The sequence below is a fragment of the Gambusia affinis genome, linkage group LG02, assembly GCF_019740435.1.
Source record: "Gambusia affinis linkage group LG02, SWU_Gaff_1.0, whole genome shotgun sequence".
Taxonomy (NCBI): domain Eukaryota; kingdom Metazoa; phylum Chordata; class Actinopteri; order Cyprinodontiformes; family Poeciliidae; genus Gambusia; species Gambusia affinis.
The window spans coordinates 28551515-28576529 of record NC_057869.1 but is presented as its reverse complement, the minus strand read 5'-3'; the positions used below and the strand labels follow the sequence as shown (position 1 = coordinate 28576529).

At 40.6% G+C, this 25015-nt stretch overlaps 1 protein-coding gene across 5 annotated transcripts in view; it reads right to left on the bottom strand.

Annotated features, from left to right (window-relative positions):
- The window catches only part of phkb (phosphorylase kinase, beta), a 107867-nt gene that overhangs the window by 39525 nt on the left and 43327 nt on the right, over positions 1 to 25015 (bottom strand). For all 5 annotated transcript variants that reach the window (XM_044102698.1, XM_044102705.1, XM_044102688.1 and 2 more), the window contains 6 exons: positions 24911 to 25006; positions 21370 to 21567; positions 15382 to 15439; positions 14153 to 14230; positions 11938 to 12096; positions 11647 to 11741 (listed from right to left, as the gene is read on the bottom strand). In XM_044102698.1, coding sequence (XP_043958633.1) covers positions 11647 to 11741; positions 11938 to 12096; positions 14153 to 14230; positions 15382 to 15439; positions 21370 to 21567; positions 24911 to 25006 — 684 coding nt within the window. The remainder of the gene's footprint in view (positions 1 to 11646; positions 11742 to 11937; positions 12097 to 14152; positions 14231 to 15381; positions 15440 to 21369; positions 21568 to 24910; positions 25007 to 25015) is intronic.

Genomic DNA, 25015 nt, shown 5'->3' with positions numbered 1-25015 from the left:
GACTGAACTTTAACAGTCAAAATTAAGTAGACAGGCCTCTGACACAGCTGGTACAAACTCTAGGCAATAAATGGACAAAGGTTCCTGCTACAGTGATCACTCAAAGCGCCACGTTCACAACATGAGCATATCGGTAGGAGACAAGCCCAGGGCCCATCGCCCTGCAGTGAGAGGAAGTTGAAATCACCAATTGCAACAGGATTAATGTTCCCAGTGAGCCACAGCTGCCTGCACAGCTCCACATAAATATGCAAAAGCCTTTCCCCCTTAACTGATACCATCTGCATAATGGTCTTCTTGACATAATTTAAGACCAGAAAGTTCAAACCATTACAAAAAGCAATCTGCTACTTCACCAAAGTCCTCAGTACACAAAAAACATGGTATTATTATTATTAGTATTATTATTATTAATAATAATAATTCTTATTATTATTACCTATCTTAAGGGAGATTTAACAATAACGTTCAAAGCTGATGTACAGCAACAACATTAATGTTCATGAAGTTTGCAGAATATAAATGACTTGCGCTGTAAAAAAGAAACACAAAGAATCCGTTTGTTTTAGGTGTTTTAAATACATCAACAGGAGATTTCAAAATTAAATCAAATGATGTGAACTGATCCATCAGAACCTGATAACGTCACCTGCACTTTCTCAAACTGATTAAAGGAAAAGTAATATTGAGAAATACAAGCTACTAAATTTAAAAAAAGGCATAGAACCTTTAAAAAAATCTATAATTGATCAAATTGGATCGATGGAAAAGGGTGAATTTATACCCAAGTATTGTTTTTATTTGTTTCAAACCCTCTTGAAATTGCTGACATCTTGTGTTTTCGTTTTGTTTCACGATGTCCTCGTGTGAAGTCTGTAAAATGTTAAAGCTGTCGAGGTGGTTGATTTGAATTTTGTGTTTTGATTTGGTTTGTTTAAGGTGTTTCATTATGTCTCTTTTTGTTTGTGATGTTTGTAAAAGTACAATTGTATTGTAATATTTGTGGTGTGAAACCCAGGAAGAACAGTCTCTACTATGAGTGAGACTCATGGGGATCCTTACATAAAGTATAGAAAGTTCTTTCAATTTTCATTATTCTGGTACTTAGTTAATCCTAACCAACTTAAAACAAGAAAAGTTTAACCCACTTCCAAGTCAGACAGTGAAAACAGCAGCTCTGAACTGCATGGAGTTTTCAGAGAAATGGTGTTGAAGTTAAACTTCATGGAATCTGCTGATGTATAGAACAAGTTTCAGCCTTCATCTCCTGCGAATCCCTGGGACAGACGGACACTCTCTGGCTGTCCAACGTTAAGTCTGCAGCTTTCTCTGACATCTTTGCTCAGGTGGCGTTGGGGGAACCTGGATTGTGTTATAATGAGGGAGTGGGGGAGAGCTGTCGGGCTTGGAGCTGAAAGCTGCTAAATGTTGCATCGGTGCTCTGGTGGCTCCGCTGTGTTCCTACTGGAGGAGACGCTGGATTCTGTTCTGGTTCCTGTTAATGTTGCATCGTGTATCGTCTTTGCTCCTGATGTCTGCTGATATATACAATATAGACATGAGAACACATCCACTGGCCTCTATAAACCCATGTTTTACCTCATCCATCAACCCTTTTTCTTCACAGAGCCGTGCGATCTTTGGCTAAATCAGAGAATTTTCATTTGAAGTGCTCCACTCTGCAGCTAAGTGGTGGATTATTTTAATTCCTACATGCCTTTCCTGCATGTTTGTGGAGCGGGATACGCTTAGAGCCTTTACCAAAAAACAAAACTGAAGAAAACTGAAAGAGACAGAAGGAGTGAACGACAAAGGGGGCAAAAAGACAGACTGAGAAAGCCACAATGACACCGTGAGCATTTCTGAAACGCTGAGCACATTAAGGGAGCCACATTAAAAGCAAGAGTGTGACATAAGAGAAATAAGCAACTAATTCTTTTTCATTGCCATTCATGACTTCTCTGATGCGCCGGTCGCTTCGCCCGCTGAGTCATACTGCATGTTTGTCAGCAGGATGTCATGCCCCGCTTCTCGGGGTGCGTTTCATCCGACTCACCCGCTCAGACCTCGTTTCTCTCTGCACACAGAACTGCCGCTGCAGATCACAGAGCGCCGCTTTTCTCCACAAAGTAGAGCTAGAGCTAAACACAGACTCATCAGGAACTGCAGCGCCAGCCAAAAGCTACGCACATCAACCGAGCAATCACTCTCCGGATTGGCCGACTAGTCGGCAATTAGTTTAATTTCATTCCTACTTTCATTTGGCAAGCCTCCGTAATGGATTATTTATTTTTTGGACTTTGAGTTGAAAATGAGTTCGTCACATGTTGTGATTAACAAAACAGTTCTGAATGAAAAAGAGTCGCTGGAACAAAAATAATAAATTCCACCTCAAAAGTCCGTTTGCTGTACCACTGGCAGCTAAGCATCAATCAAATGCCCATATAGATACATTTATAAACACAAAACAGGCAATGAGTATAAAAATACCATCATTAAGATATAAAGATATATTCTCTTTGCGATGATACAGCACTCTCCTGAGACAATATGCTTCATTATAGCTTGATAGCATCTCGTATTTTGTTATTTTTGTAAAAGTAAAACTCCATCCACTCTCTTTGGTTTCCTTTGGCAGATTGTTCTACAGATTTGTAAATCGTTACGTTTCTTTAACTCCAACTTAGATAATATTTTCTTTTAAACACTCTAATCCTCTCAAACGATAAACTATCTCTCTTTTAAACACTTAGGATTACGTTTTCCAGGCACACAGCATCACTTTACAGCACCATCAATTTAATCATTTTAACTTCAGTTGTCATTCTGTATAAAAAGTGACTTAGAAGAAATTTTACTTGAACTTGGGCCCCCCAGGCATGTGGCACAGCTGAATGGTTGCCATGGAGACTGAAAGGCTTCTCAAACGTTCACGAGGGAATCAAAGCAACACACCACGCATGTTTATGATGAGGGAGTAACATTACAACATGATGCAAACTTTAAAAAGTACATTGTACATAACACTGCACCTTTTATAAAACTTTTTAGCAAATGTATTGGCAATATACTGTTATTTATTTTAAACATAACCTGCAGAACATAATAGTCCAAGTCAAGAAATGTTATTTATTTTAAGTGTACAAGTTGTAAAGGCCTTTCTATATTGTGCAATTTTGTTTTTTTCTGCAAAAAGACAGTTTGGTTCTAATGGCTAAAACTTACATTAAAAAAGTAACACAAGTAACGTCACATTCATGCACATGAGGAGTGACTTTCAGCTTTTCAGCAGGACTGAATTACCTGAACGCAGAAGAACCTGCTGCACTGCAGCATTTGTCACATGAAAAACATGCATATTTAAAGTGTTTGGCTTTATACTTAACCTTCCACTACAATAAGAGCTCGCAGTTCATAACTGCGGAAAAGTTTCTCGTACGTCAGGAAAGCATTAAAGTTGCATAAGAGCCTCACACACCAACAGAATTACGACTTCCTCCCTGTCAAATGCAAAACGTTTGAACTGCTGCACTTCAATGCGCCGAGGCCTCCACGATAGAAGCTGAACAAAGTCAGAATTTTTGAAGCAATTCATGTTTGCAACATGAAAAAATATGGATCTATGTGTGAACTTTTAAAGTGGATTGAGCGTCAGAGTCATTTTCTTAAACTGTGATGTTAAAAACAGACTTGAAAACATTCACCTTCTGTTTTAAATGCTCCAATATTCTCCATTACTGATGATAAGAGCATAACAACTGATATTACAGCACATATTTAGCAATAAGAGAAAATTAAGCTAATTACACACAGGTCGGTTTCCTTACTGCATCGCAGAACACAGAAATGTCTGGAATGTGAACTATTTAGATTCCATCAGCATTAATGCACTCATGATGTGTACTTTACAAAACAAGGTGAAAATATTGAACTGAGATTCTAAAAACTGGTTTTCCATCTTAAATGGAAGGATTTTTTTTTTTAGTCGAAAAAAATAATTAAACTCCATTCTTCTGTAGGAAGACCAATGATGGTTTAGATTGCATCATTTTGACAGTGTCATCAAAAATGGCAATTTTGCAAATAGATTGGTTGATAAAAGTCCAAGTACACTTTTTTTTTGTGTTAGTTCCCCCCACGCCAACTTATAACAGAAGCTCTCCGGTGTGGCTGAATTAAAATGATCCTCCATTCAGAGTCGACCTCTGCTGGGTTTATGTCATCATACAAGACAAACTGAATTCAACTAGTTGCTTTTGTAATCCTCATCTTAAAATTGCCATCCAGTTGGGTTATTTTTGTTTGTTGAATAGGAACATTTAAGTGATACAAAAACAGAAATCTCTAAGGTGGCAAATACTTTTTAATAGCATTGTATGTTCATTTACTCTGACACATGAGTCCTTCCATATATGTGGACAGAGAGAACAATAAGTGTTAAAATCAGTTTCTAACAGCATGTGAAAGCCCAGCGTGGCTGTGGGCTTGCTTCCTGCCTGGAGACAAAAACGCTGGACGTCAGTGATGAAGAGCCAACCAGACGTTTGAGCACACAACATTTACCTCCACCCCAACTTAAAACACAAAATGATCATCAGAAAAAGTGGCAAAAACACCTTTTACTTCATCCTTTTACTTCTTTTCTCACTTTTGCGTTTTCATTCCAACCCATCTCGGGTCTCCTTGCCAACATAACATGAAAGCTAAGTGCAGAAAAGGTGCAAGGGCTGAGATTCAAAAGCAAAAAAAGAAAAAAGAAAAATTGACATAAAAGAGAAATATGGACTAAAAGGCCAAGAGAGAAAAAAAGAGCTGGAGGAAAAGTGCTGCGTCGTGAAGGTGGAAAGGAGACGTCCACAACGTGCCCAGCTGACCCCAGAAGACGCTCCGCTCAGCCGCAGCATCAATAAACAATCACACCTAATTTGTTCAGACTGAGGGCAAGGCCACAGGTGTGAGGAGGAAAACGGTTCATTTGAGGCATTCATGTTTTCAAAGATGGAAGAAGAAAAAAACCCTGCCTCCTTGCTCTCCTTTTATACGACGAAATCTGCAAACAGATCAATTCTAAGATTTTCTATAAAACTCTAAATGTAGAGGAGCAAATCACCTGCAACGGGTTTCTGTGAGGCAAAGGGTTTATTTTCTATCAGGTGTACAATGAGTGGTTGGAAAGGTGATAAGATGCACCTGGGTTTCTCAGCGAGGCCTGGAGGGATGTTAACAAAACGTTCCAATGGCATGGAGATGTGAGAAAACTCGAGGTGCAACAGGAGAAGTGCCTCCTGTCAGATGGAGGACGTCATGAACAGCAGAAACACCATATAATTTGAGTTAAAATTCTTTCAAACCCTCATAAAAAAAGCTTTTGTTGGATAAAAAGTCTCTTGCCCACTGGCATTTTCCTCCAGGAATTTTAATAATCAAGGCTCTCGAATCACTTGAGGAATCAGTGCACTAAACCAACATTTGGGCATCAGGTACTTTTGGTATAAATATGTGAACTGTTGCATCACTTAAATAAATATGGATGGAACAGAATCCAATAGCCAATATACCTGTAAACATCTGATCACTATTGGCATATTTGTAGTGCCTATAATATTCAGCCCATATTCAACGCAGCACATAACATCAGCACAGCTGCCTTGTTTCCATCCATCAGCAGCTCTGTGTTTAGAAATGCACGATTGAGAAAATCCATCTCAATTATTCCCTGGCCAACTGTCAGCGCTAAGAAGTTTTTCTGATCAGCGTTTTTGAGGCTGAGCATGAACCTAAAACAGAACATTTGGATGTGAGTACGCAAACAGCGCTGATGATTACCCAACACAACAGTGGATGAAATCAGTTCTTTGACAGAATCCAAACAGCAGCAGAGACAGCAAATTCAAATGACGGCAAAGTCAGTGGCACTTCCGGAAAATGCCAAAGCTTAGTAAAGGCAGCTTCCGGCTTTTGTGGCATGTGACACAGTTTAGGTGAGAGATACCCAGGCCTTTGTGACAGGTAACACACTTTTAGTGATGGATGCCGCGGTTTTGTGAGACGCCACGGTTTCGGTGACAGATGCCACAAAAGTCGTGGCATCAGTCACACATGTATTTGTGTTCTTATTTCTTTTTATTGATTTGTTCAGAATAAACTTGTTCACATTCACTCGGCCACAGATGCTGTGTTATCTGTCAGAAAAGCCGGAAGCTGACACCAGAAGTGCCACTGCCCCAGTTTGAGCTCCACAAATCTGATCAGTGAGTTCATCAATAACGGCCACAGAGTCCAACTCTCATTCCAAATGCTGACAGAAAGAACACGCCACAGCCAAATAAACCAAAGCATTTCACACATTTCCCAGAGAGAAAGTTTACTTAAATTTTCTTCCCCATTTCCATGGAAGGATTTTGGTTTAAAAACCCGTCCGGCTCAGGGTGGGGGTCTTTGTTGATGTAGTCGCATGCTGGGTGGTGACTGCTACCATCAGAGGCCTGGCTCACAGCAAGCTGCACCGCTGCGACTCAAAGCACAACCAACATAAACCGGCTGTGATAAAACTTTTGATAATCTTGAGAAAATGTGCTTCCGACCTGACAGGAGCCAGTTTGGCTCCCAGGGGAAGCTGGTTTAGACAAAGGAGCCCACGCTGACTTTCTATTGATTTCTAAGATATAAAATCAGATCTATGTAGATCATTGTTATATATAAGGATCAGGATTTTAAAAGCTGATGTTCCCTGCTCTGCCAGCACTGGAACAACCTGATTATTTGCAGTGCTGGGCAGAAGTTTCATCACTACATAAGCATGGTATGGATTTTGGGCTTGAAATGATTTATCTATGCTGTTATTCTTTCAGGGTGGACTGAGTACGCGACAAACAGCGTCAATAAACTCATAAAAAGGAAGTGGATGTGCAAGTTTGGAAGTTATTGTGTTAGTCTCTAGTCTTCAGAGGATCATAATTATGCATACAGACTCGAATAGTGAACACCTCCACCGATACTGGGCTGAAACGCTTCTTGTAGCCACCAGAAGGTTTATGGAAACTCTGACGAGCAAAACTGGCAGAAGCCACTTGAACCCCTGACAGTCTGGTAGACTCTGATTGATTTGGGGACAAAATTGCAACATTTGCTCCATTTTCAGCTGCTGCGGCTCGCCTTCACACCACACTGCGTCAAACGATCCAAATCAATCGACAAACCCATTTCCATCGTTTCGCCATGTTCTAAGGGAAATAATCTGCCAGTAGAACTTATTCTCTTTCATCAACATTGAGGAATTATTGACTTAAAACAAGTATCTCTAATTTCCTATAGAGTTACTTATGAGTAGGGGTTGAACCAATTAGTCAACTAGCCGACTAGTCGACTCTAGGACATCTCGCGAGTTTTTACATTTCATGTCGACTAGTCGCAGTCATGTGATTGCCGGTGGTGACAGCCTGTGCTGATCTGACAGCACAGTAGGCTATACGTCACAAGACACAAGAAAAATAAGTTAATACATTAGTTTAAATGATATGTAGATGGATTTTACAGTGTTTTTAAAAGGAGATGGAGTTGCAGCTGCAGTCAACTACAAAACACGAGCCGTCTAAAACTCGCCCCCTTCCCGCTAAGGATGTCACTTAGCGGCTCGCGAGTGTCTTTGTCACGACGATCTAACTAATACATTATGATGTTATGTTGCTGATTAAATAAAGATCTGTGGTAATGCCATCTAAAAGATGTGCGTTTCCTTTTGAATGTTGGTTTCCCAACAACTTATTATTTATCATAAACTATCCCGATGTTTTGTTGTTTCACTTGTTGCTGTTCTGTGTAAATGCCGTATTTTTCCGTGAAAACGGGTAATAAAGCCTGTACGTTACTCCAAAGTTTGCGTCTATGCTTGCTATGACGTCACAACGACTAGTCAACTCGACATCGACTCGATTTTATCATGTTGGACGTTGACTAGAAAATATCTTAAATCGCTCAAGCTGCTGAGTCAGCAGAGCTTCCTGTCGCGCATCGGGCGGAGGAGAAGCAGGTGGTGTCGTTGAATGCAGCTGTAACCACACGGGATCCGTTCATAACAAGTTTGGCTTGTGACGTTCCAAAAGCACCATGTAGTCAGTGTGATAATTTGACTCCTATAGTAACTATCCAGAGATCATCAGCATCAGCCGGTGTTTAGAAAAAAAAAAGTCAGACCCGACTTTGTGCAACAAACTTTTCCCGCTGCTCACGAAGAATGATCTGTTTATTGCTCTTTAATTCTCCATAATAGACTTAGTAAAAGCAGGAGAAGGGGAGTGTGTGTGTGTGTGTGTGTGTGTAATATTTGCCGTGAAAATAGCTAATAAAGTCTCCAAGTAGTTGTGAAGGGTTTTTGCGCTTACGTCACTATGACGTCACCGCGACTAGTCGACATCGACTCGACTATTATCATGATGTAGTCGACCTTAAAAAATATGTAGTCGTTCAACCCCTACTTATGAGTTAGTCTTGTCTTATTTCAAGTGCAGTAGAACATTTGCAATAGAAAGCAGAACAGAAATACTTGATAAGATTGTGTCTCAGCAGTGGAATCATTCTAATCTGACAAAGAAAACGCTTAAAATCGCATTTATTAAAAGGTCTAGGGCGTGCTGTGGTGGCGTAGGGCAGTGGTCCCCAACCTTTTTATTACAGCGGACCGGCCAAAGAATTTCCGTGCATGCGTTGTGAGGATCGTCGAACGGGCATGCGCGTTGTGAGGATCGTCGAACGGAGAGCTGGCGCAAGACTCAACCTCGGCATCCGTGTACGATTTTCAAAATAAAAGCTCCTCCAGACTCAATACATAGAACGGACATATTTTATTATTTCTTGCGGCCCGGTACCAATTGGTCCACGGACCGGTACCGGTCCGCGGCCCGGTGGTTGGGGACCACTGGCGTAGGGGATAGAGCGACCCACGTTTGAGGGCTTGAGTCCTCGACGCGGCGGTCGCGGGTTCGATTCCCAGACCCGGCGACATTTGCTGCATGTCTTCCCCCCTCTCCCTGTCAGCCTACTGTCATATAAGGGACACTAGAGCCCACAAAAAGACGCCCTGGAGGGGAGGGAACATTTCAGAAGAAACATTTCATTCTTAACTAGGGTGAGTGGATGTAAACGTCCGACTCCATCACATTTCAAACGCTTGACGCTGCGCTCGGTTTCTTACGAGCGGGGAAAAAAAGAGATCCACCTGACACCGTCGCAAAGTGAAACATTGTTATCTACAATGAGACAGGAGACGGTAAGGAACTCAAACGCAGAGGCCGGCTGGATAAAAACATTTCCTTTGTTCCCTCTGCTGATATTTGGAATTATTCTGCCAATTGTCATACCTTCTAAAGCCTTATCCTCTCCGTGTGCCTTGTTCCAGCTTTGTCTTATCAGCCAGGCAACAGGAACAGGTGGAATATGGAGGTGGAAAAATGGTTTCATGAAGCAGGTGAACATGTATCTCCAGCTTTCATCAGTGTGATCCTCAGAGCTGCCAGCCACAGTCGATATGGATTAAACCTCATCGTGATTGCCATTTGGAGAAATAAATAGGCTGGGTTTAATCCTCATCTGCCAGGTTGGCCTAAGGCAAGGTAAAAAAAAAAAACATATATATGTATAATATCTGCTGGTTTGCTCTTGATTTAGGGAAACACAATTAAGACTTCATTGCACGTGAGAAACCAGGAGGGAGATCTTTTAAAAAAACAGGGAGTTTGATATGAGCCAGAAATCGAGACTTTGGGGAGGAAAAAGGAATCAGAGAGCAGAAACAACGAGACTGAAAGTTAAAATAATAATTAAAAAAAGTTCTTCAACAGAAACATGGACATTAAACATCAGCTTCTTTAAAAGGAAACTCCATTTTCATAGAACAATTTGCAACGTTTATATTTGGTCATTTATATTTGATTGATTATTTTGGTTTGTTTTTATGCATTATATATAAACCTAACAAGGAAGCAAGCTGCAACATTAATTGGAGAAATGGGAAAAAATAAGTAAAAAATAGTTGTAGATTTATTAAATTAAAATGACATAATTATATAAAATCAATATTTTCAACATAATTTAGCCGCTTTGACCAATTTCCTTGTGACTTCAGTCTCAAAGTTCTTTCCATGATGAAACTACTATATGAAATCAGTCCACTGTTTCTATTTTAGACAATCTTCAGGTTATGGCCTTTTTTGCTGCCATCAGTAGCACTCTAAGGAGGCATTTATCCTTATTTTATAGTTCATATCCTCCCAATGTACCATATATTATCATAAACTTACATTATATTTTTCTTTTGAAGACAGTTTCCAGGACCTCAAACATTTCTCTAAAAAAATGGACCCACATGGGGCCAATGATAAAAAATGTGAAACGTTATTTGCTAATGTAAGTCCACAGAGTCTCCAACAGTCGGTCCAGCATAAATATTTAGTTTTTTAGGCCGGTGTGTAATCCTATTCTTCCAGCTGAATTTCCTTCCAGGAGAGGACACACACTTACGCCTTAAACCAACGAGGTTCATTTTTACAGATTAGCTTAATTCAAACCTTTTAAGCCCTTAAATGCTCCCTTTTAAATACAAAGATTACAAAGAGCACCTGAGCTTCTTTTTATTACAGCCTTGCTACCAAAACTGGGAAGAATAAAGTCTGCCTCACAGGATGCTGACCACACTGCGGAGGCTTCAAACATATCCTGTTTATCTTTTGGTGTCAAACTGGATTTTCCAGGTGGGCTGAAGAACCTTCCAGAACAGCAGAGAACATAATTTAAGGAGACACAAGAGCACAAGTAGAGCTTAGACCCAGAGCGGAGAAAGGGAAGAACATGATGAGAGCACAGAGAACAAGAGTTGGATGATAAAGCCACTCGGGATCTTGTAGAGCTTTTTTTAATCTGTCATTTTAAGCTAAGTTGCTGTCTTCCTGTAGAGTCGGTTTGATTGGGAACCAAAGTTGCAATATTTGCTACATTTCCAGCTGCTGCGGTTGGCTTTCACACTGCACTGTCAAATGAACCAAACCCTCTGAAAAGCCACCACAACCTCCCCGCCTGTGGTGGCGCTGTAACCAAGAAGAAAAACGTCCAAACGAGACACTAAGGGCGACTTCCTTCTTCACGAAAGGTAAACATAAACGTAGTGGCGTCAGATTTTAGCGGTTGTAGGATTTCTCTTTTGTCTTTGGCATTTCTCCCACTAGTGCTTAGACTTGTGTGTCTGTTTTGGTTGTGTTTACCCAGAATCCCCTGCGGTGCAGTCCAGCTTCCTCCTAGTTTGATTAGTCTCTGATCCAGTGTCTTATTTTCATTGTCGAGTTATCCTTCCACGTTCACGGTTGCATGCTTTGGCTTAATGGACGTTAATAAAAATATAATTTTAATGGAACAGCTTCAGTGTTTACGATTGTGTGGGGAGACTCACTCATGAAGCAGAACTAGAGTGATTATTTGAGATTGATCATTAGTAATTTCCCCGTATTTCTCCAAGGATAAACACGTAAGTAATGAAAAAAAATAGAGGAGCTCAGAGGTAATAATAAGTAAGATATTAGGTTAATTCCTATTGACTTATAACAAAAACAAATCTCAGATTTCTGTATTGTTGGACGTCACAGTTGCGTGGAAGCTAACCTGATTGGAGTATCTCATGCTGACGTTGCGCTGGTCTTGCCGTGGGACGTATCGGTGGATGGGGTCGATGTCTGTAGGGCTGATCAGCTCATCCACTGGAAAGTTAAGAAACACACATGAGCAGAAACAAAAGATTATGAATGTCACTGAAAGATTTACAGACAGGAAAAAAACACTGCTGATCGATAGCTGTTCTTAGCATTCACCTGGAGTGTAACGATAGATTCAGGTGATCTTAAAATCATAACCACATGACAAACTGTTGTTATGTTAACAATTTAAGAAACGCACCCAGCAGCTTAGCAATGTTGTACATGGCCTGACCCCAGAGGAACATCTTGCCATCACGGCCAGAGTTGCTAGGGAAACGCTTCTGGCTTCCATGTTTGTTCTGCTCCGCCTCCACAAAGTCGGCCGGTACATAGTAGTACTTGGGGATCACAGCGTGGCCTGTCAAAAAAACAAAACAAAACAAAAACAATGAAGCAGTGTTTACATAGACCACATCCTGTCTGGATCCGTGTCTCTGAGAAAAACGCGTCTAAATCAAAGCAGCACAGAGAATAAAGCAACAACCTTTTCCAGACCACTTTGACTAAATGATATTTAAAGTGGACAAAAAACATTCTTCAGATTTTACAGCATGCTGTTTGTGCACTGGTTAAAAAAAAGGTTTCAATCAAACATGGCCGACACTGTTTTGCTAAAGTATTCACACCCTCTCTTGACAACAAATTTCCATGTTTTCTTCTTTCACTTGACCAACACAAAGTGTAAACAGAAGGATACGATACATGGTTTTACTAGTTTGTTTTACTAACACACACTACATTAATAGTGTGTGTTAGCTGCAGTTGCATTCAGCCCCTTTTACTCTGGTCCCCTCTAGATAAAATCCATCAAAAGCTGCCTATTTAATCTGAGTTTATCTCCTGATTTTCTATAAAGATTTCATAGTTTAGAGGAAAATCACAGAATTACAAAGCACAAGGAACACAACACACGAGTCAGGGAGAATGTTGAGTTCAGGTTTAAAGCAGGGATTCGTCAAGATTCGCTTTAAACATCTCACAGAGGACTGCTTATGGTTCACAAATGGAAAACACTAATTCAAACTACAGCCAGCAGTACAGCCGGATGGTTAAAGCATATTAAAGTGTTGGAATAGGTTCACATCTAAATCCAATTCAGAATTTATGGCTCAAGCTGAATGTGTTTATTGGCAGGAATGAGACTGAGCCCACTGTCAGTCCCACTCTGAAACACCCTCAGCTGTTAGAGCTGGGAAATATGCTTCCACCAAGTACTGAATCAGGGAGGCTGGAAGTAAACGCAAAGCATACTTTTAAACCTTTTATTTATAAAAATGTGCAAACAGTTTATTAAGCTTCCTCCTTTTACTAATATACAAAAAAAAAATAGTTAAAGGAGCTGAAGATGAACAAAAATATATTCTGCAACAATTTTAGGAAAATAAAGGAAACACAGACGATCCCCATATGAAACATGAGCTGCTGGGGCGTGCTGCGGTGGCGTAGGGGATGGCGCGACCCACGTTTGGAGGCCTTCAGTCCTCGATGCGGCCGTCGCGGGTTCGATTCCCGGACCCGACGACATTTGCCGCATGTCTTCCCCCCTTTCCTTCCCTCTTTCCTGTCAGCCTACTGTCATATAAGGGAAACTAGAGCCCACAAAAAGAAAAAAAAAAGAGCTGCCTTCCTAAATCTGCTCTGAACAACAACAAACAAGGAAGAACATTAAAATGTAAGGGTGCAGATTTGACCTGATGTCCTGCCTCCTGTGTGATCCCCCCCCCATGCCACTCCAGATTATCTTCAGAGTGCGATGCCAGCTGAGAATCCCCTGCTGCAAGTCAGTTCTGACCTGATTCTCAAAATATTCACCAGTGTGAAACAGTTTTCATGTCTGTTAGGTCAGAAACTGTGACTGAACAAACACACGCATCGCTACGCTAACTTACAGCAGAAACTCTGTTTGTGTTTGTCATCTTTGATGCAATATATTTTTACTGTTTTATGCTACATAGGTAGCCACACTCACAGCAGAGAGCGACATGTTTATGCGTTAGCAAATCAATTAAAGTCAATGAATTCATCTGACAGCAACAATCCCATTTGTTTTGGTTTTTTTGCTCTGTCATTAACATGAATGGTGAAACAAAAGAAAAACCTTTTCGATTCACCTCCGAAGCTCAGACAATTAACTTTAAGAGTTGGTGCTAATTCAGTCATAACAAGGACAAAGATACTAAACTAATTATTCCCAGTATATTCTGAATGGACCAGAGGAAACGCCAAGCTGCTGACTTTCCTATTATGTAACCGTCTCCCCTCAATATAATGGCTGCAGTCGAGGTGAAAAGACGTAGATTTATGTAACGTTTTATTCTCATGTTAAAAATGACAAGATTTAACATGACACACAAAAGAGACAGGCAGAAATCAACCGTTGCTGGATGTGTATGTGCGTTTAGGTGAAAACTCACCCTCGAACGTCTGGAAGATGATGGGCTCCAGGAGGTCCTGGTACTCCTTCACCTGTGCCTTATTTCCTCTGAACACACCTTAAAGAGACAGGGACACATTTCGGACTGGATGGTGAGGTTATGGCGCTCTGGGCTGTAGCTATGAGACAGACGGTGATCCCAGAGCAGAGTGTTTGTGCTACTGTTTGTGACTGAATTAGTCCTCACAACATGAACAATACGTTTATACACACTCCCATTGTGTCAGTGTCATTGTATTGACACCCAGGTTCCATAATGTGGATTTTTTTTTTATTTTTATTTTTTTAGAGTTAGTACAAGACAGGAAGTTTTAACTTATACTGAGATGTTGAATGGTTTTGTGCAGATATGTGAATCTGTTGAGTTTCTGAGTCAAACCGTTGCTCCAGACATGGACTACGATGGATTTGACTAGACCGTAAAGAAGCAAACCTCTGTACTTGAACTATAACAGCTTTGTAGAGCAGCGGTGTCCACACAATTTGCCACATGGGCTGCAAACACTTGATTTTTAACCCTTTAACTGTCACCTTGAAAACACTGACGGGTTATCTGTTATCTGACGGGTCACAAGACAGTTGAGGGGTTTTAATAAAAAAAAAAATCTACTTTGATTGTTTTTTTGTTTGTTTCTATATTCGTATGCTAAACTAAACTAAACAGGGATTATTATGAAAGAAACAAATCGGTCTAGTTTTTCTAGAAAATGGGTTTGTAATTCCTGCACGATTTCAAATGCACACACTTTCAACATTTATTCATTGTTTTGGTTGTTGTTTTTTTTACACATTTGTTGAAATTATCACTATGATGCAACAGTCTGAGACGGACAATTTGTGAAAAAAGAAAAGAAAAATTGCCTTTCTACCTTCTCCCAGTGTTAACTAACTAACAACCAATCACGCCCACAGACTTTGGACACCCCTGGTTAGAGCCTTAACCAGGGGTTAAGGCTCATGGATACAGAATGTGTAAGACTGTTTTACTCTGTTTTGAAAAAAAAAACAACCAGAAAACATCTTTATTACCTCTTTTGAAGGTTAAACTTTAAGAAGGTCAGGTTAAGAATCAATTGTGTGTTTTTTTTTTTATATATCTCTACAAAATAAACCAAAATGTAATTTTCTTTCAAAAACACTACAAGCAGATTTTTCTCTCTCGTCCCATTGAGGCATCATAGCAGCGGTGGCGAAGAGACTGAGGCTTACCGTCAATCATCATGTAGATGAAAAACATGGGAAACTCGCATTCGATTCCGTCAAAGAGCTGCAGAGACACGCAGAGAGAAGGAATTAGATTGGTTTCTTGCTTTACAAAGCATCCGGCTTGATCTGAAAGCAGTAAAGCTTCTTAATATGAAACGGCAGGGAGCAAAGAAAAACACAGGAAACACATCATTCTTTAATGCTCTCCAAGATTTCATTTTCTTTTTAATATCGTCATTTTGGGCAGATCTGTTGATGGAAAAGTGAAGATTTAATTTGCCACTTCAAAAACAGCAACACACCTAGAATACATACATCATTATATGCATTTGTTACTATCCCCGAGTTTGATCGCTTCCTCAGTGTGATGGTGTGAAGAGGATAAAGTGGCTGTTGTGTTATCTGGACGTTTAATGGGGGGAAACACAAGCAGCATTCTGATGATGGTCAATGAATCAGGGATACAGGTTTACAGGATACAGGTAGCGTTTAGTATAATTCTGCAATCAGTGCAAAAAAATAAAAGACAAAATAGGTGAAGGTCAAGGGCACAGCTGACATTACCACTGAGTCAACCAACAACAAATACCGGAGTAGATATGGACAGTTATTGTACTATTTGTCCTAATCAGGAAAAAAAATTTGGGTTGTGAAAATGAACTTGTTAAACTTGTTTTAATTCACATATTTTTAACGCCGTTAATATTTTTCGACCAACATTGACACACAGACTTCTGTAGGTTTTGCCCTGTACTTTGAACATAATTTCCTTTTTCTGTTTCAGCCGTTTTTTACTAAGTTAATCTTCTGGTCTTTAAAAAAGGTGCAGCATCGTTATGGTGCTGCGCTGCTCAGAGCGCAGGAACAACACCAAAATTATTTTACTGTTGCTGACAAAACAACGCAGCAAAGCATCATTTTACACACAGCTATTCATGACTGAAGCAGAACTAAAAAGCCACAATCAAAATCTACCTATTACATCCTGTTGTAATCATTTGACAGCCCTAATAAAAAAACACTTACAACTCATATTTACTGAATCTTTTTTTTTTTTTTTTTGCATTTTACAAATAATTATTCATGATTCATTCACAGCAACACTGTAATTAACATGATTGAACTGGAGTTGACAGCCTTTAAAAAAATATACAGAAATAAGATCTGTGATTTATCGTAACACCGATAAACTTCAACTGATGATTTCTGCAAATTCCCAAAACCAGTCAAGATTATGGATGTGACTGAAATGACTTTTCTCCCACTGTGGATTCCAAGAAGTAACAGGCTGCACAGTGGCACAGTTGGTAGAGCTGTTGCCTTGCAGCAAGAAGGTCCTGGGTTCGATTCCTGGCCCGGGGTCTTTCTGCATGGAGTTTGCATGTTCTCCCTGTGCATGGTGGGTTCTCTCCGGGTTCTCCGGCTTCCTCCCACAGTCCAAAAACATGACTGTCAGGTTAATTGGTTTCTCTAAATTCTCCCTAGGTGTGAGTGTGTGTGTGAATGGTTGTGTGTCCTGTCTGTTTTCTGTATTGCCCTGCGACAGACTGGCGACCTGTCCAGGGTGAACCCCGCCTCTCGAACGTTAGCTGGAGACAGACACCAGCAACCCTCCCAATCCCACTAGGTGTAAGAAAATAAATGGATGGATTTCAGCAACAAAGCAGTTCAAAGTGCTTTACATCATAAAAACAGAATTAAGCCAACAATTGTGACAACCAGCAACAGGCATCACATTTTTTCACTGCCAAAATGATCAAATATGATGGTCAATGTTCCATTTTTCAAGGTTCAAAGGAAACTCTAAGCACTTTGGTTTTTAGTCTTGATTTAAAGGAACTCAGTGTTTCGGCTGTTTTGCAGTTTTCTGGAAGTCTGTTCCAGATTTGATGTGCAGAGAATCTGAATGCTGCTTTTTCCATGTTTGGTTTAAATCAAAAAACAAAAACCAAAAAAAGAAAAATGATTCTGGTAATAACATGACACCTAAAATTGCATTAAATAAAACCAATGTCCAACCGTAATAAGATCAAAACCAATAATCACAGTGGTGATTATTTAGTTTGTACGGACTGCAGACAGGTGTGTTCACACGTACATTTCTTGTTCTGATTATCTCTGCACGCCTGTCTCTGTCAATCCTCTCCACACTGATGGAAGACAACAGAGATTAGACTTTAATGCAGAAACAAACGCCTGATGGAGCCGACACACGCCGACGCCGTCGCCACCTCTCCACGGATACCTCTGTCTGAGCGTGCTTCTTTAAGCGCTCTGTGTCTTCATGCTGCCATTATGCAGATCTGCCGCACCTCAAACTGCTTTTGCAGCAACAGAGGGAGGAGAAATGAGGGGAAAAATGATAGACAGGAAAATGCATAACAACGCGCAGAAGCAGGGGAGGCGGGTTAGCGGCGGTGGGGGCAAGGCAGCCGCTCAATGAGGCCCGTGCTTTTTCGCCCCTTCAGGCTGTAAACACGCAGCGTTCCCTCGTGTTTTGTGCTTGAGCAGCCCGACTGATTGGTAAAACTGTCTGTCACCAAGGCAGCTGCTGCTCTCAGTGAGCAGACAGGAAGCGCAGGCGTCTGCCCCACCGTGACTTCTCTCTAAACGCCAACAACAGCTTCAATCGATGTCCTCTGCAGGGACACCTGCAGACTGTCCTCCAGACTGTCTTCGCTCCTACAACCCGCTATACCATGTCACTGTCTCCTGACTGTAGACGCCTACAGGGTCAGGAAATCTAACCCAGAGCAACCCCTCCGCCTCCTAGGACAACTAGTTGAGTATTAGTACTGGAAAGTCACTCTGCAGTATATTTCCAGACCTTTCACTAAAAAAACAAAACAAAGTTTCTGACCCAAATCGAGCTACGTATATATAAAAGTATATACACTACTACTCCAGATGAAGAGGATCAGCAGATTGTGTGTGTACATATGGCATGAAGGTGTGAAGGAGCCTGAAGAACTGTTGGATAATTCAGAGCCTCAGAGTCTTTTTATCCTATTAGCTGCAGGATTAAATGCAGCTAATTGCAAAGTGGTTCAGACTCGGCGCCTCGTGAGTGCCCACTTCGGCAAATCAAGGGAGCGCCTTCATCGTCCGTGACTTTTTCTTTTTTTTGTTGTTAATCACTGTGCGGTTGTGCTGCGGTTCGGCTTTAGCTTGCAGTCAAGAGCCACCAAAAAACGTGAAGTCTTTTCTCAGAGCTCCCAACGGTTTCAGGAACTTATGTTTACACACGGTTAGTTTGTTAGCTAAGACTCAAAGGAGAGCTATGAATTTAGATGTTCAAATTTGGCTGACAGTGAAAAACAATTTGAAAGGATTTGTTTGGCACGTGTTGCCAGAATGTTACATATATAGTTTATTACATAAAAACACAACAATTCCTAAATTTTCTCTCTGTAAACAATTTCTGATCTCCTGTCTGACCCATGCAGTGAGTTTGAAGAGCAACCCTCTTCTTAGCTCATCAGCTCAGTGACAGAAACTTTGTCTTGCATTGCGTCTCTTCTGCCTGATTGGATCACGCCGTCCCTTACTGATGACGTCAACACTAGTTAACGTCGACTCAAAATTTACGTGTCGGATTTGCAAAAGGACAAGAAACTCACTGGTGCATAAACATGTTCGCCGATAAAAGTAAGGCGTTGAGAAACAGGAAGGAGTTTATAGAAGAGTCCTGAAGGCCACGCAAAGTTTAGGATTATGCTTCTCAGTATATTTAGAAATTCAAAGTATGTTTGAAAAGGACAAAAATAAAATGAAATTTTCTCAAGCACAATATTTTTACTAAAATAAACATTTATGTCGCACAGATTTTTTTTTTTGCGTTGGTTTTTCGTATCTCTGAAGACCCGAGTTTAACCGATTATCTCTAAAACCACTACTAAAACTTTAACTAGGACCTGTCTGATGGATGATTTGCTTATAGAAGAAGGCTTTTAGTTTGTCTGCTTTTAGTTTCCTCTAAAGGTAAATCAAAGCAAAGGTTTTGGTTCAAGCTTAAACAAAAACTAAAACATGTGAGCATTACATTAACAACACATCCTGTTTTATGATGATTGAATGTAAATTTGAGACATTTTATGGGTTTTTTTCAGACTTATAAGCTAATTTCAGAGTCTGAGTTGTTTTTCGATTCTCTGACCATTTTCAGATGATGGATTGATCAGTTTTAGATATTCAAAGCTGGAATAACAGAACTTTGCTTTAAAACTTTCTGTCCTGCCCTTTCTTTTGCACTTTACGTTGAAGTGCGACATTGTATTGGGATGTCTCAGGATGTTGCACAAAAATCCCAGGAATCCCAAGTTTGGAATGTAACAAAGTGTACAAAAGTTCAGTGGAGATGAGAGGCATTTTGTTCTGATTTTTAGAAGAATTTTTCAATCATTGAAAACTGAAATGGATCCATTCTTTCTGCCTGGTGTTCTTAGTGACTGTCTCTTTTAGCCTCAGTTTTTCATAGCAAATGATTCATCCTGTGCAGTAAGGGAGCTAGCTGGGTGTGTTGTTTGGTGCATTTCTGTTTCTTGTAAAGCTGCAGGTTTCCACCAGGGGGCGTGGCTGAGCCAGATGCTCCACCACACCTGCTCCTAATCAGGCCGCCAGCAGGAGCTTAAGAGCAGCTGGCTGCAGGTTTCTGATTCGACGCCTCGGTGTCGACCCCGTGGTTCCTCTAACCCTCTGAGTTAATTCCTCGTTGTTAACTCAACTCTGACCTCGTTCCTCGAGCCTGTTCCTACGATTACCGCCCGAGTTCCCTCCAGGATTTACTCAACCTGTCCGCTCTTGAATCCTCCGCCACCAACTCCTCACTTCTCTCTGGATTAAAGCAATCCTATTCAACCAGTAAGACTGTTTCCTGAATCTCACCTTGAGACATTCATCCTACTGCTCCGCTCCCGGAGTTAAACCCCAATGGACCAGAAATCTATGCAGCTTCCTGTATTTTAATAAACCTGCCAAACTTCAGAACCGTTTCCTGAAAGTTCTCGTATGTGGGTCAGAAGTTTACCATAAAACATGACATCAGCATGACAGGGACTTTGTGATATTGGCAAACATCGTACCGTCGTGATGAAGCAGGTGATTTACTCCCCTACCGTTAAATAGTGAGGTACACACTGGTACATGTTGATCTGTTATTAAAATCTACTCAAAAATAAACTGGAAAAGTTTAGAACTTAGGAAATATGGAAAAATGACAAATCCACACATGCTACGTTCCATTAACCATAAAATTGCACAGATTTTATGGTCTGTGCATAAAATTTGTGCAATTTTATGCACAATAATAAAAAATAAATGTGCTTGATGGAAACAAAACAATAATAAAAAGAAACTTGCATTTTTTGATCAAAATTTTTTTGCACTAGGCTAAAGTGAATTTTTTGAAATTTGTGTATTTTGAAAACACTTTCTTGCATCACACGAGCCAAGTGATCAAAAACCAGATGTTACGCCTGGCAGAAAAGACGAAGAAGATGGCAGGAAGTGGTATGAGGATGATGATAGACCGTGGTTTTTTAAGAATTATCACATGAACAAACTAATTCACGTGTGATTTTAATTGTTTTTCTTCTTTGACGGGAACACAACAATTGCAAAATTGTGGCGTTTTTTGACATTAGCGAAATATCAACAAAGTTTTGTGAACATTTGTAATGGATGTTGCTGCTGATGACTTTTGTGGGTGTGGCAGCAGGTCTGGTGTTAGAATAGTTTGGCCACAGACCCGGAGGTTCTCGGTTCAAACAACACTCCCTTCCTCCCAGAGACACTGGGGGTGAAACAGAGCAGCTGCAGGCAGCTGTTGTACCAAGACAACCCAATGTGGGAGGAGCCAAAAGGACAACAACAACTGCGTATGACAACAATGCAGGGTCGATGTGTCCACTGGGTTTCAGATGACCAGTCCAGAACTCTTTGAACAACCATTTAACATGAACAGGAAATCCCACCTGCAGTCCCAACACTCACCTTCATCTCAGCAGGTTTGTAGTAGCGGCGGTTCTTGTCTTCGTTCGCTGTGCGGTAGCCGTCGCGCAGGAAACGCTTGAAGCCATATTTGCCTCGTAGCTTCCGGATGATCTTGTCGAGCGTTTGGCTGTAGAGAGCGTCATCATCCACCGCAAAGGCCGGGTAGCTGATGGTCGGGAGCAAGGCGGCGTCGGTGTTCTGTGAGGGAGACGAAACGCAGCCAATCACCGACAGCCTCAACTGAACACAGCACCATAAGGAGGGATGCCACTGATTATTTTAGTTATCGATTACTCCTTCTATTATTTTGACAATTAATTGGATTCTTCGGTTTGCTATGTGACCTCTTGAGCTTATTTTATAAAACAGATTCAAAATGCAAATACGTACTGTAAGTCAATTCCTTTTACAAATAAGAAAACTTTTTCATTCATGCGTAATAAAATAACTAACATTCCTTTAGTGAATGATTGATCATTTGCAGCAAAGGATCCATCAACAGCTAAAAATAATACTTTTAACATCAAAATGTGCAAAGTTAGTCCCAACATAATTGTTGGATTATCAGATCATTAACTGGATAGGAAAAGGTCCTTAATAGGAGATTTTTCTTTGTTTATTTTTACAGAATTTAAACCACGTGAAACTAAAACTATGCTACTTGACTTAAATAAGATAATAATATTGGTAATATTCATGAAAAAAAAAAAAATATTCATGTTGTCACGTTTTTGCTTTTGCTCTGAATATGTTGTTTGAGCAACTGGTCTTTTATAAGCCAATATGCTCCAGTTAACATGAATCTGTTGCTATTTTATTTGATTGTTTCAATAGTTGATTCAATACAATTTATCTAAATGTTTCAGGTCTCATCGTAAGTCAGCACTAATGAAGGCTAAAAGTATTTCTGTATAATTTTCCTCTAAACGGAACCGTATCTGACTGAACTGTAACAGAACCACTCAGTTATGAACGATGATATTCCAATTAAGAAGCCAATATGACTAGACGACGTATTGAGTAGAGAAAAAAAAGCCATCATTCACACAGAGCAACCAGAAATATTTTCACTTCATCAATAAGGGTTTCCAAAAATAAAGCTCCTGTGTTTTCTTAATGAATAGACTCGGCTGCCTGGACAATAAGTTTCCGCTTGTTCATTCAACAAGCGGCTAAACGAGTGCAGGTCTGTTTGATGCTCCTTTGTATTGGCTTCTCTCTCACTTTGCGCTGATCTTTGCAGGAACAAAGGCTGGGGCAGAGGCATTTAGCCCCGGCCCTTCTATCTGACATCTCATTACAGCTCCAGTGTGCATATCGACAAGGCAAACCACTTGGCTACAGTCGCTCGACAAAGAGCAGAGCAGAACCTCATACGGGCGACCGAACATTGAAACTGGATCTGTTGACGCACAACAAGCAGCACCGATATGGTATTAGTATCTTTATCTTGACATAATCCTGCACCCCTGCACTACTTCCTCCCCCTTAATGTCAGCCTAACGTGGCTGAAACGGCCCTCTGATCCTCTAATTACACTCATTTGATTCCTCAAATACTGACGGGTGGCTTTCCTGCCCGTCACATTCAGCACGCAGTCTCTCTCTCTCTCTCACACACACACGCACACACACACACATACAAATACATGCAGATGTGACCGCTGAAGTGTCTGCAAGAGGTGGAGTGGGAAAAAAAGGAAACAATTTTACGCCTCCTTTCTTGTCCTGATTCCGTTTCATTTTTTTTGCCGTGAGGCCACCTCTCACTTTCACCAAATCTTTCTGAGCACCGAACAATCAGCAGCACAGGTGGCGTAATGATCAACTACAAGGGAGAAACGCGGCTCTAAATTGAAATTTAGAATTGACACGGGGGTGTGGGTTCGTCTGATGTATGCGATTAGAGTTTGACGTGTGTGTGGGTGTAGGTGTGTGGGTGTAGGTGTGTGTTTGTGGCAGGCTACAGTTTGGGAGAGAATAAGAACAAAACTCCTGGTAGGCAAAAATGGTGGGACGGCTGTCTTAAAATGAACAAATGTAACTCACAGAGAGTCACTCCACAATGTTGCTAAAACTGTTGCATGAAAGTATGGTTGGGTGTTTATTGTATTACCATTTATTGTGACAAAAATAAAAAATTTGACTAATTGTTGCCACTATTAATTCCAGTTTATGCTTAAACCCCCAAAACTCTCCGTATTATCAGGAGTGTTAGCTTGACCATTTTCTCAAGAAAAATGATCAATTAGAGTATCAAAGCTGAATAAATTTGAAAATATGATTGAATGTAGTCAATATATGCAGTTTAGTGATTCAGATCACACATAATGTGACTGGTGTCCTACAAAATGAATTGACAAATTGGTATGTTTTTCCAAGTAAAAAAAATAGCATTCCCAGAATATTGCGATAAAACTTTAAGTTTAAATTCGCCCCACCACCACATGCACAGGCATCAGCACGGCAGCAGATGTGGTGTAAAAATGTATATTTATCTCAATATATTATCTTTAATGTTAATGGAAAAACTATTCAGTAATGCACCAAAAAAAATCTGTTTGGTGTAACTTTTTTTTTCTGCATCAGTGTACCGACTTTTCATGTTTTTTCTCCCTTGCAAACACACACTGATGTTTTTCTGTTTCCACCACCTGCAGAAAGAGGGAAAAGAAGGTGGAGTTAAACCCTAAAACAACCGTCCTGTAGTCAGCACTCAGTCTTCCTGCTGCTAATGCTAAATTAATTATCATTCAGCAGGATGTTTCTGGAGTCGTCAGCACAGAGTCTACTTTGCCTGTTTAGCTCGCTACCAGCTAGTCTCAAGCCAAGTGTGTGCCTGTGCCCTGCGTAGCTGTTCTAATATTAATAACGAGGCGAGTTGCCTGAAGCAGTTCATGATTGTTTGCATTTTATCAAAAGCATAAGAAGAAGTGGTGAAACGTGTTTGTTAATCGGAGCTGGTTGGAAGCGACATGGTGAGAGATGAACCGGAGGAAGAAAGCAGGCAGCTGGATTTGTTCATGTAAATATAAAGCAGTCAACAGATATTTTTGTCAGCACTAGAAACATTACCCTTTTATGTAGTTTTGACACCTTAAGAACATTGGTGTAGGGCTAAACTTCCCACAATCCTGTGCTGCATCACCACTGCAGTCAAATGAAAAGACGCAGACGTGACAACTAGTTAAAATAAACGTTGGTCATTATTATCAGACCCAGTTTTACTCATCAGACCATTCCAAATATCTTAAGTGTCGTGCATCAGTTCACAATCTGAATGTTCTGATTTTCTTGTCAATTGGTGAAAAACAAAACATTTCTAAAGATCCGGAGAGAGAATGATGAAGATCTAGAATTTTCTCCGTAGAACCTGAGAGAATGTGCTGATCCAGGAAGCATAAAACTGTGATGGGCGATATAAACCTCATATCCATCAAATTGTGTGACTTAAGAGAAGGTCTGAGTCGGACTCAGCTCCTCTGCTGGGGTCGGTGTTCTCGGCGGTGATTGGAGGCTGAGGGGTTCGAGGACTGACTCACATGTGAGCGAGACTCTCTGGGCAGCAGGGAGGACAGGGTCTGTCGATTCCTGTTGTGGGCGTCCAGATCCACAAATATCACAGACCACGAGCAGCCCTGCAGCGG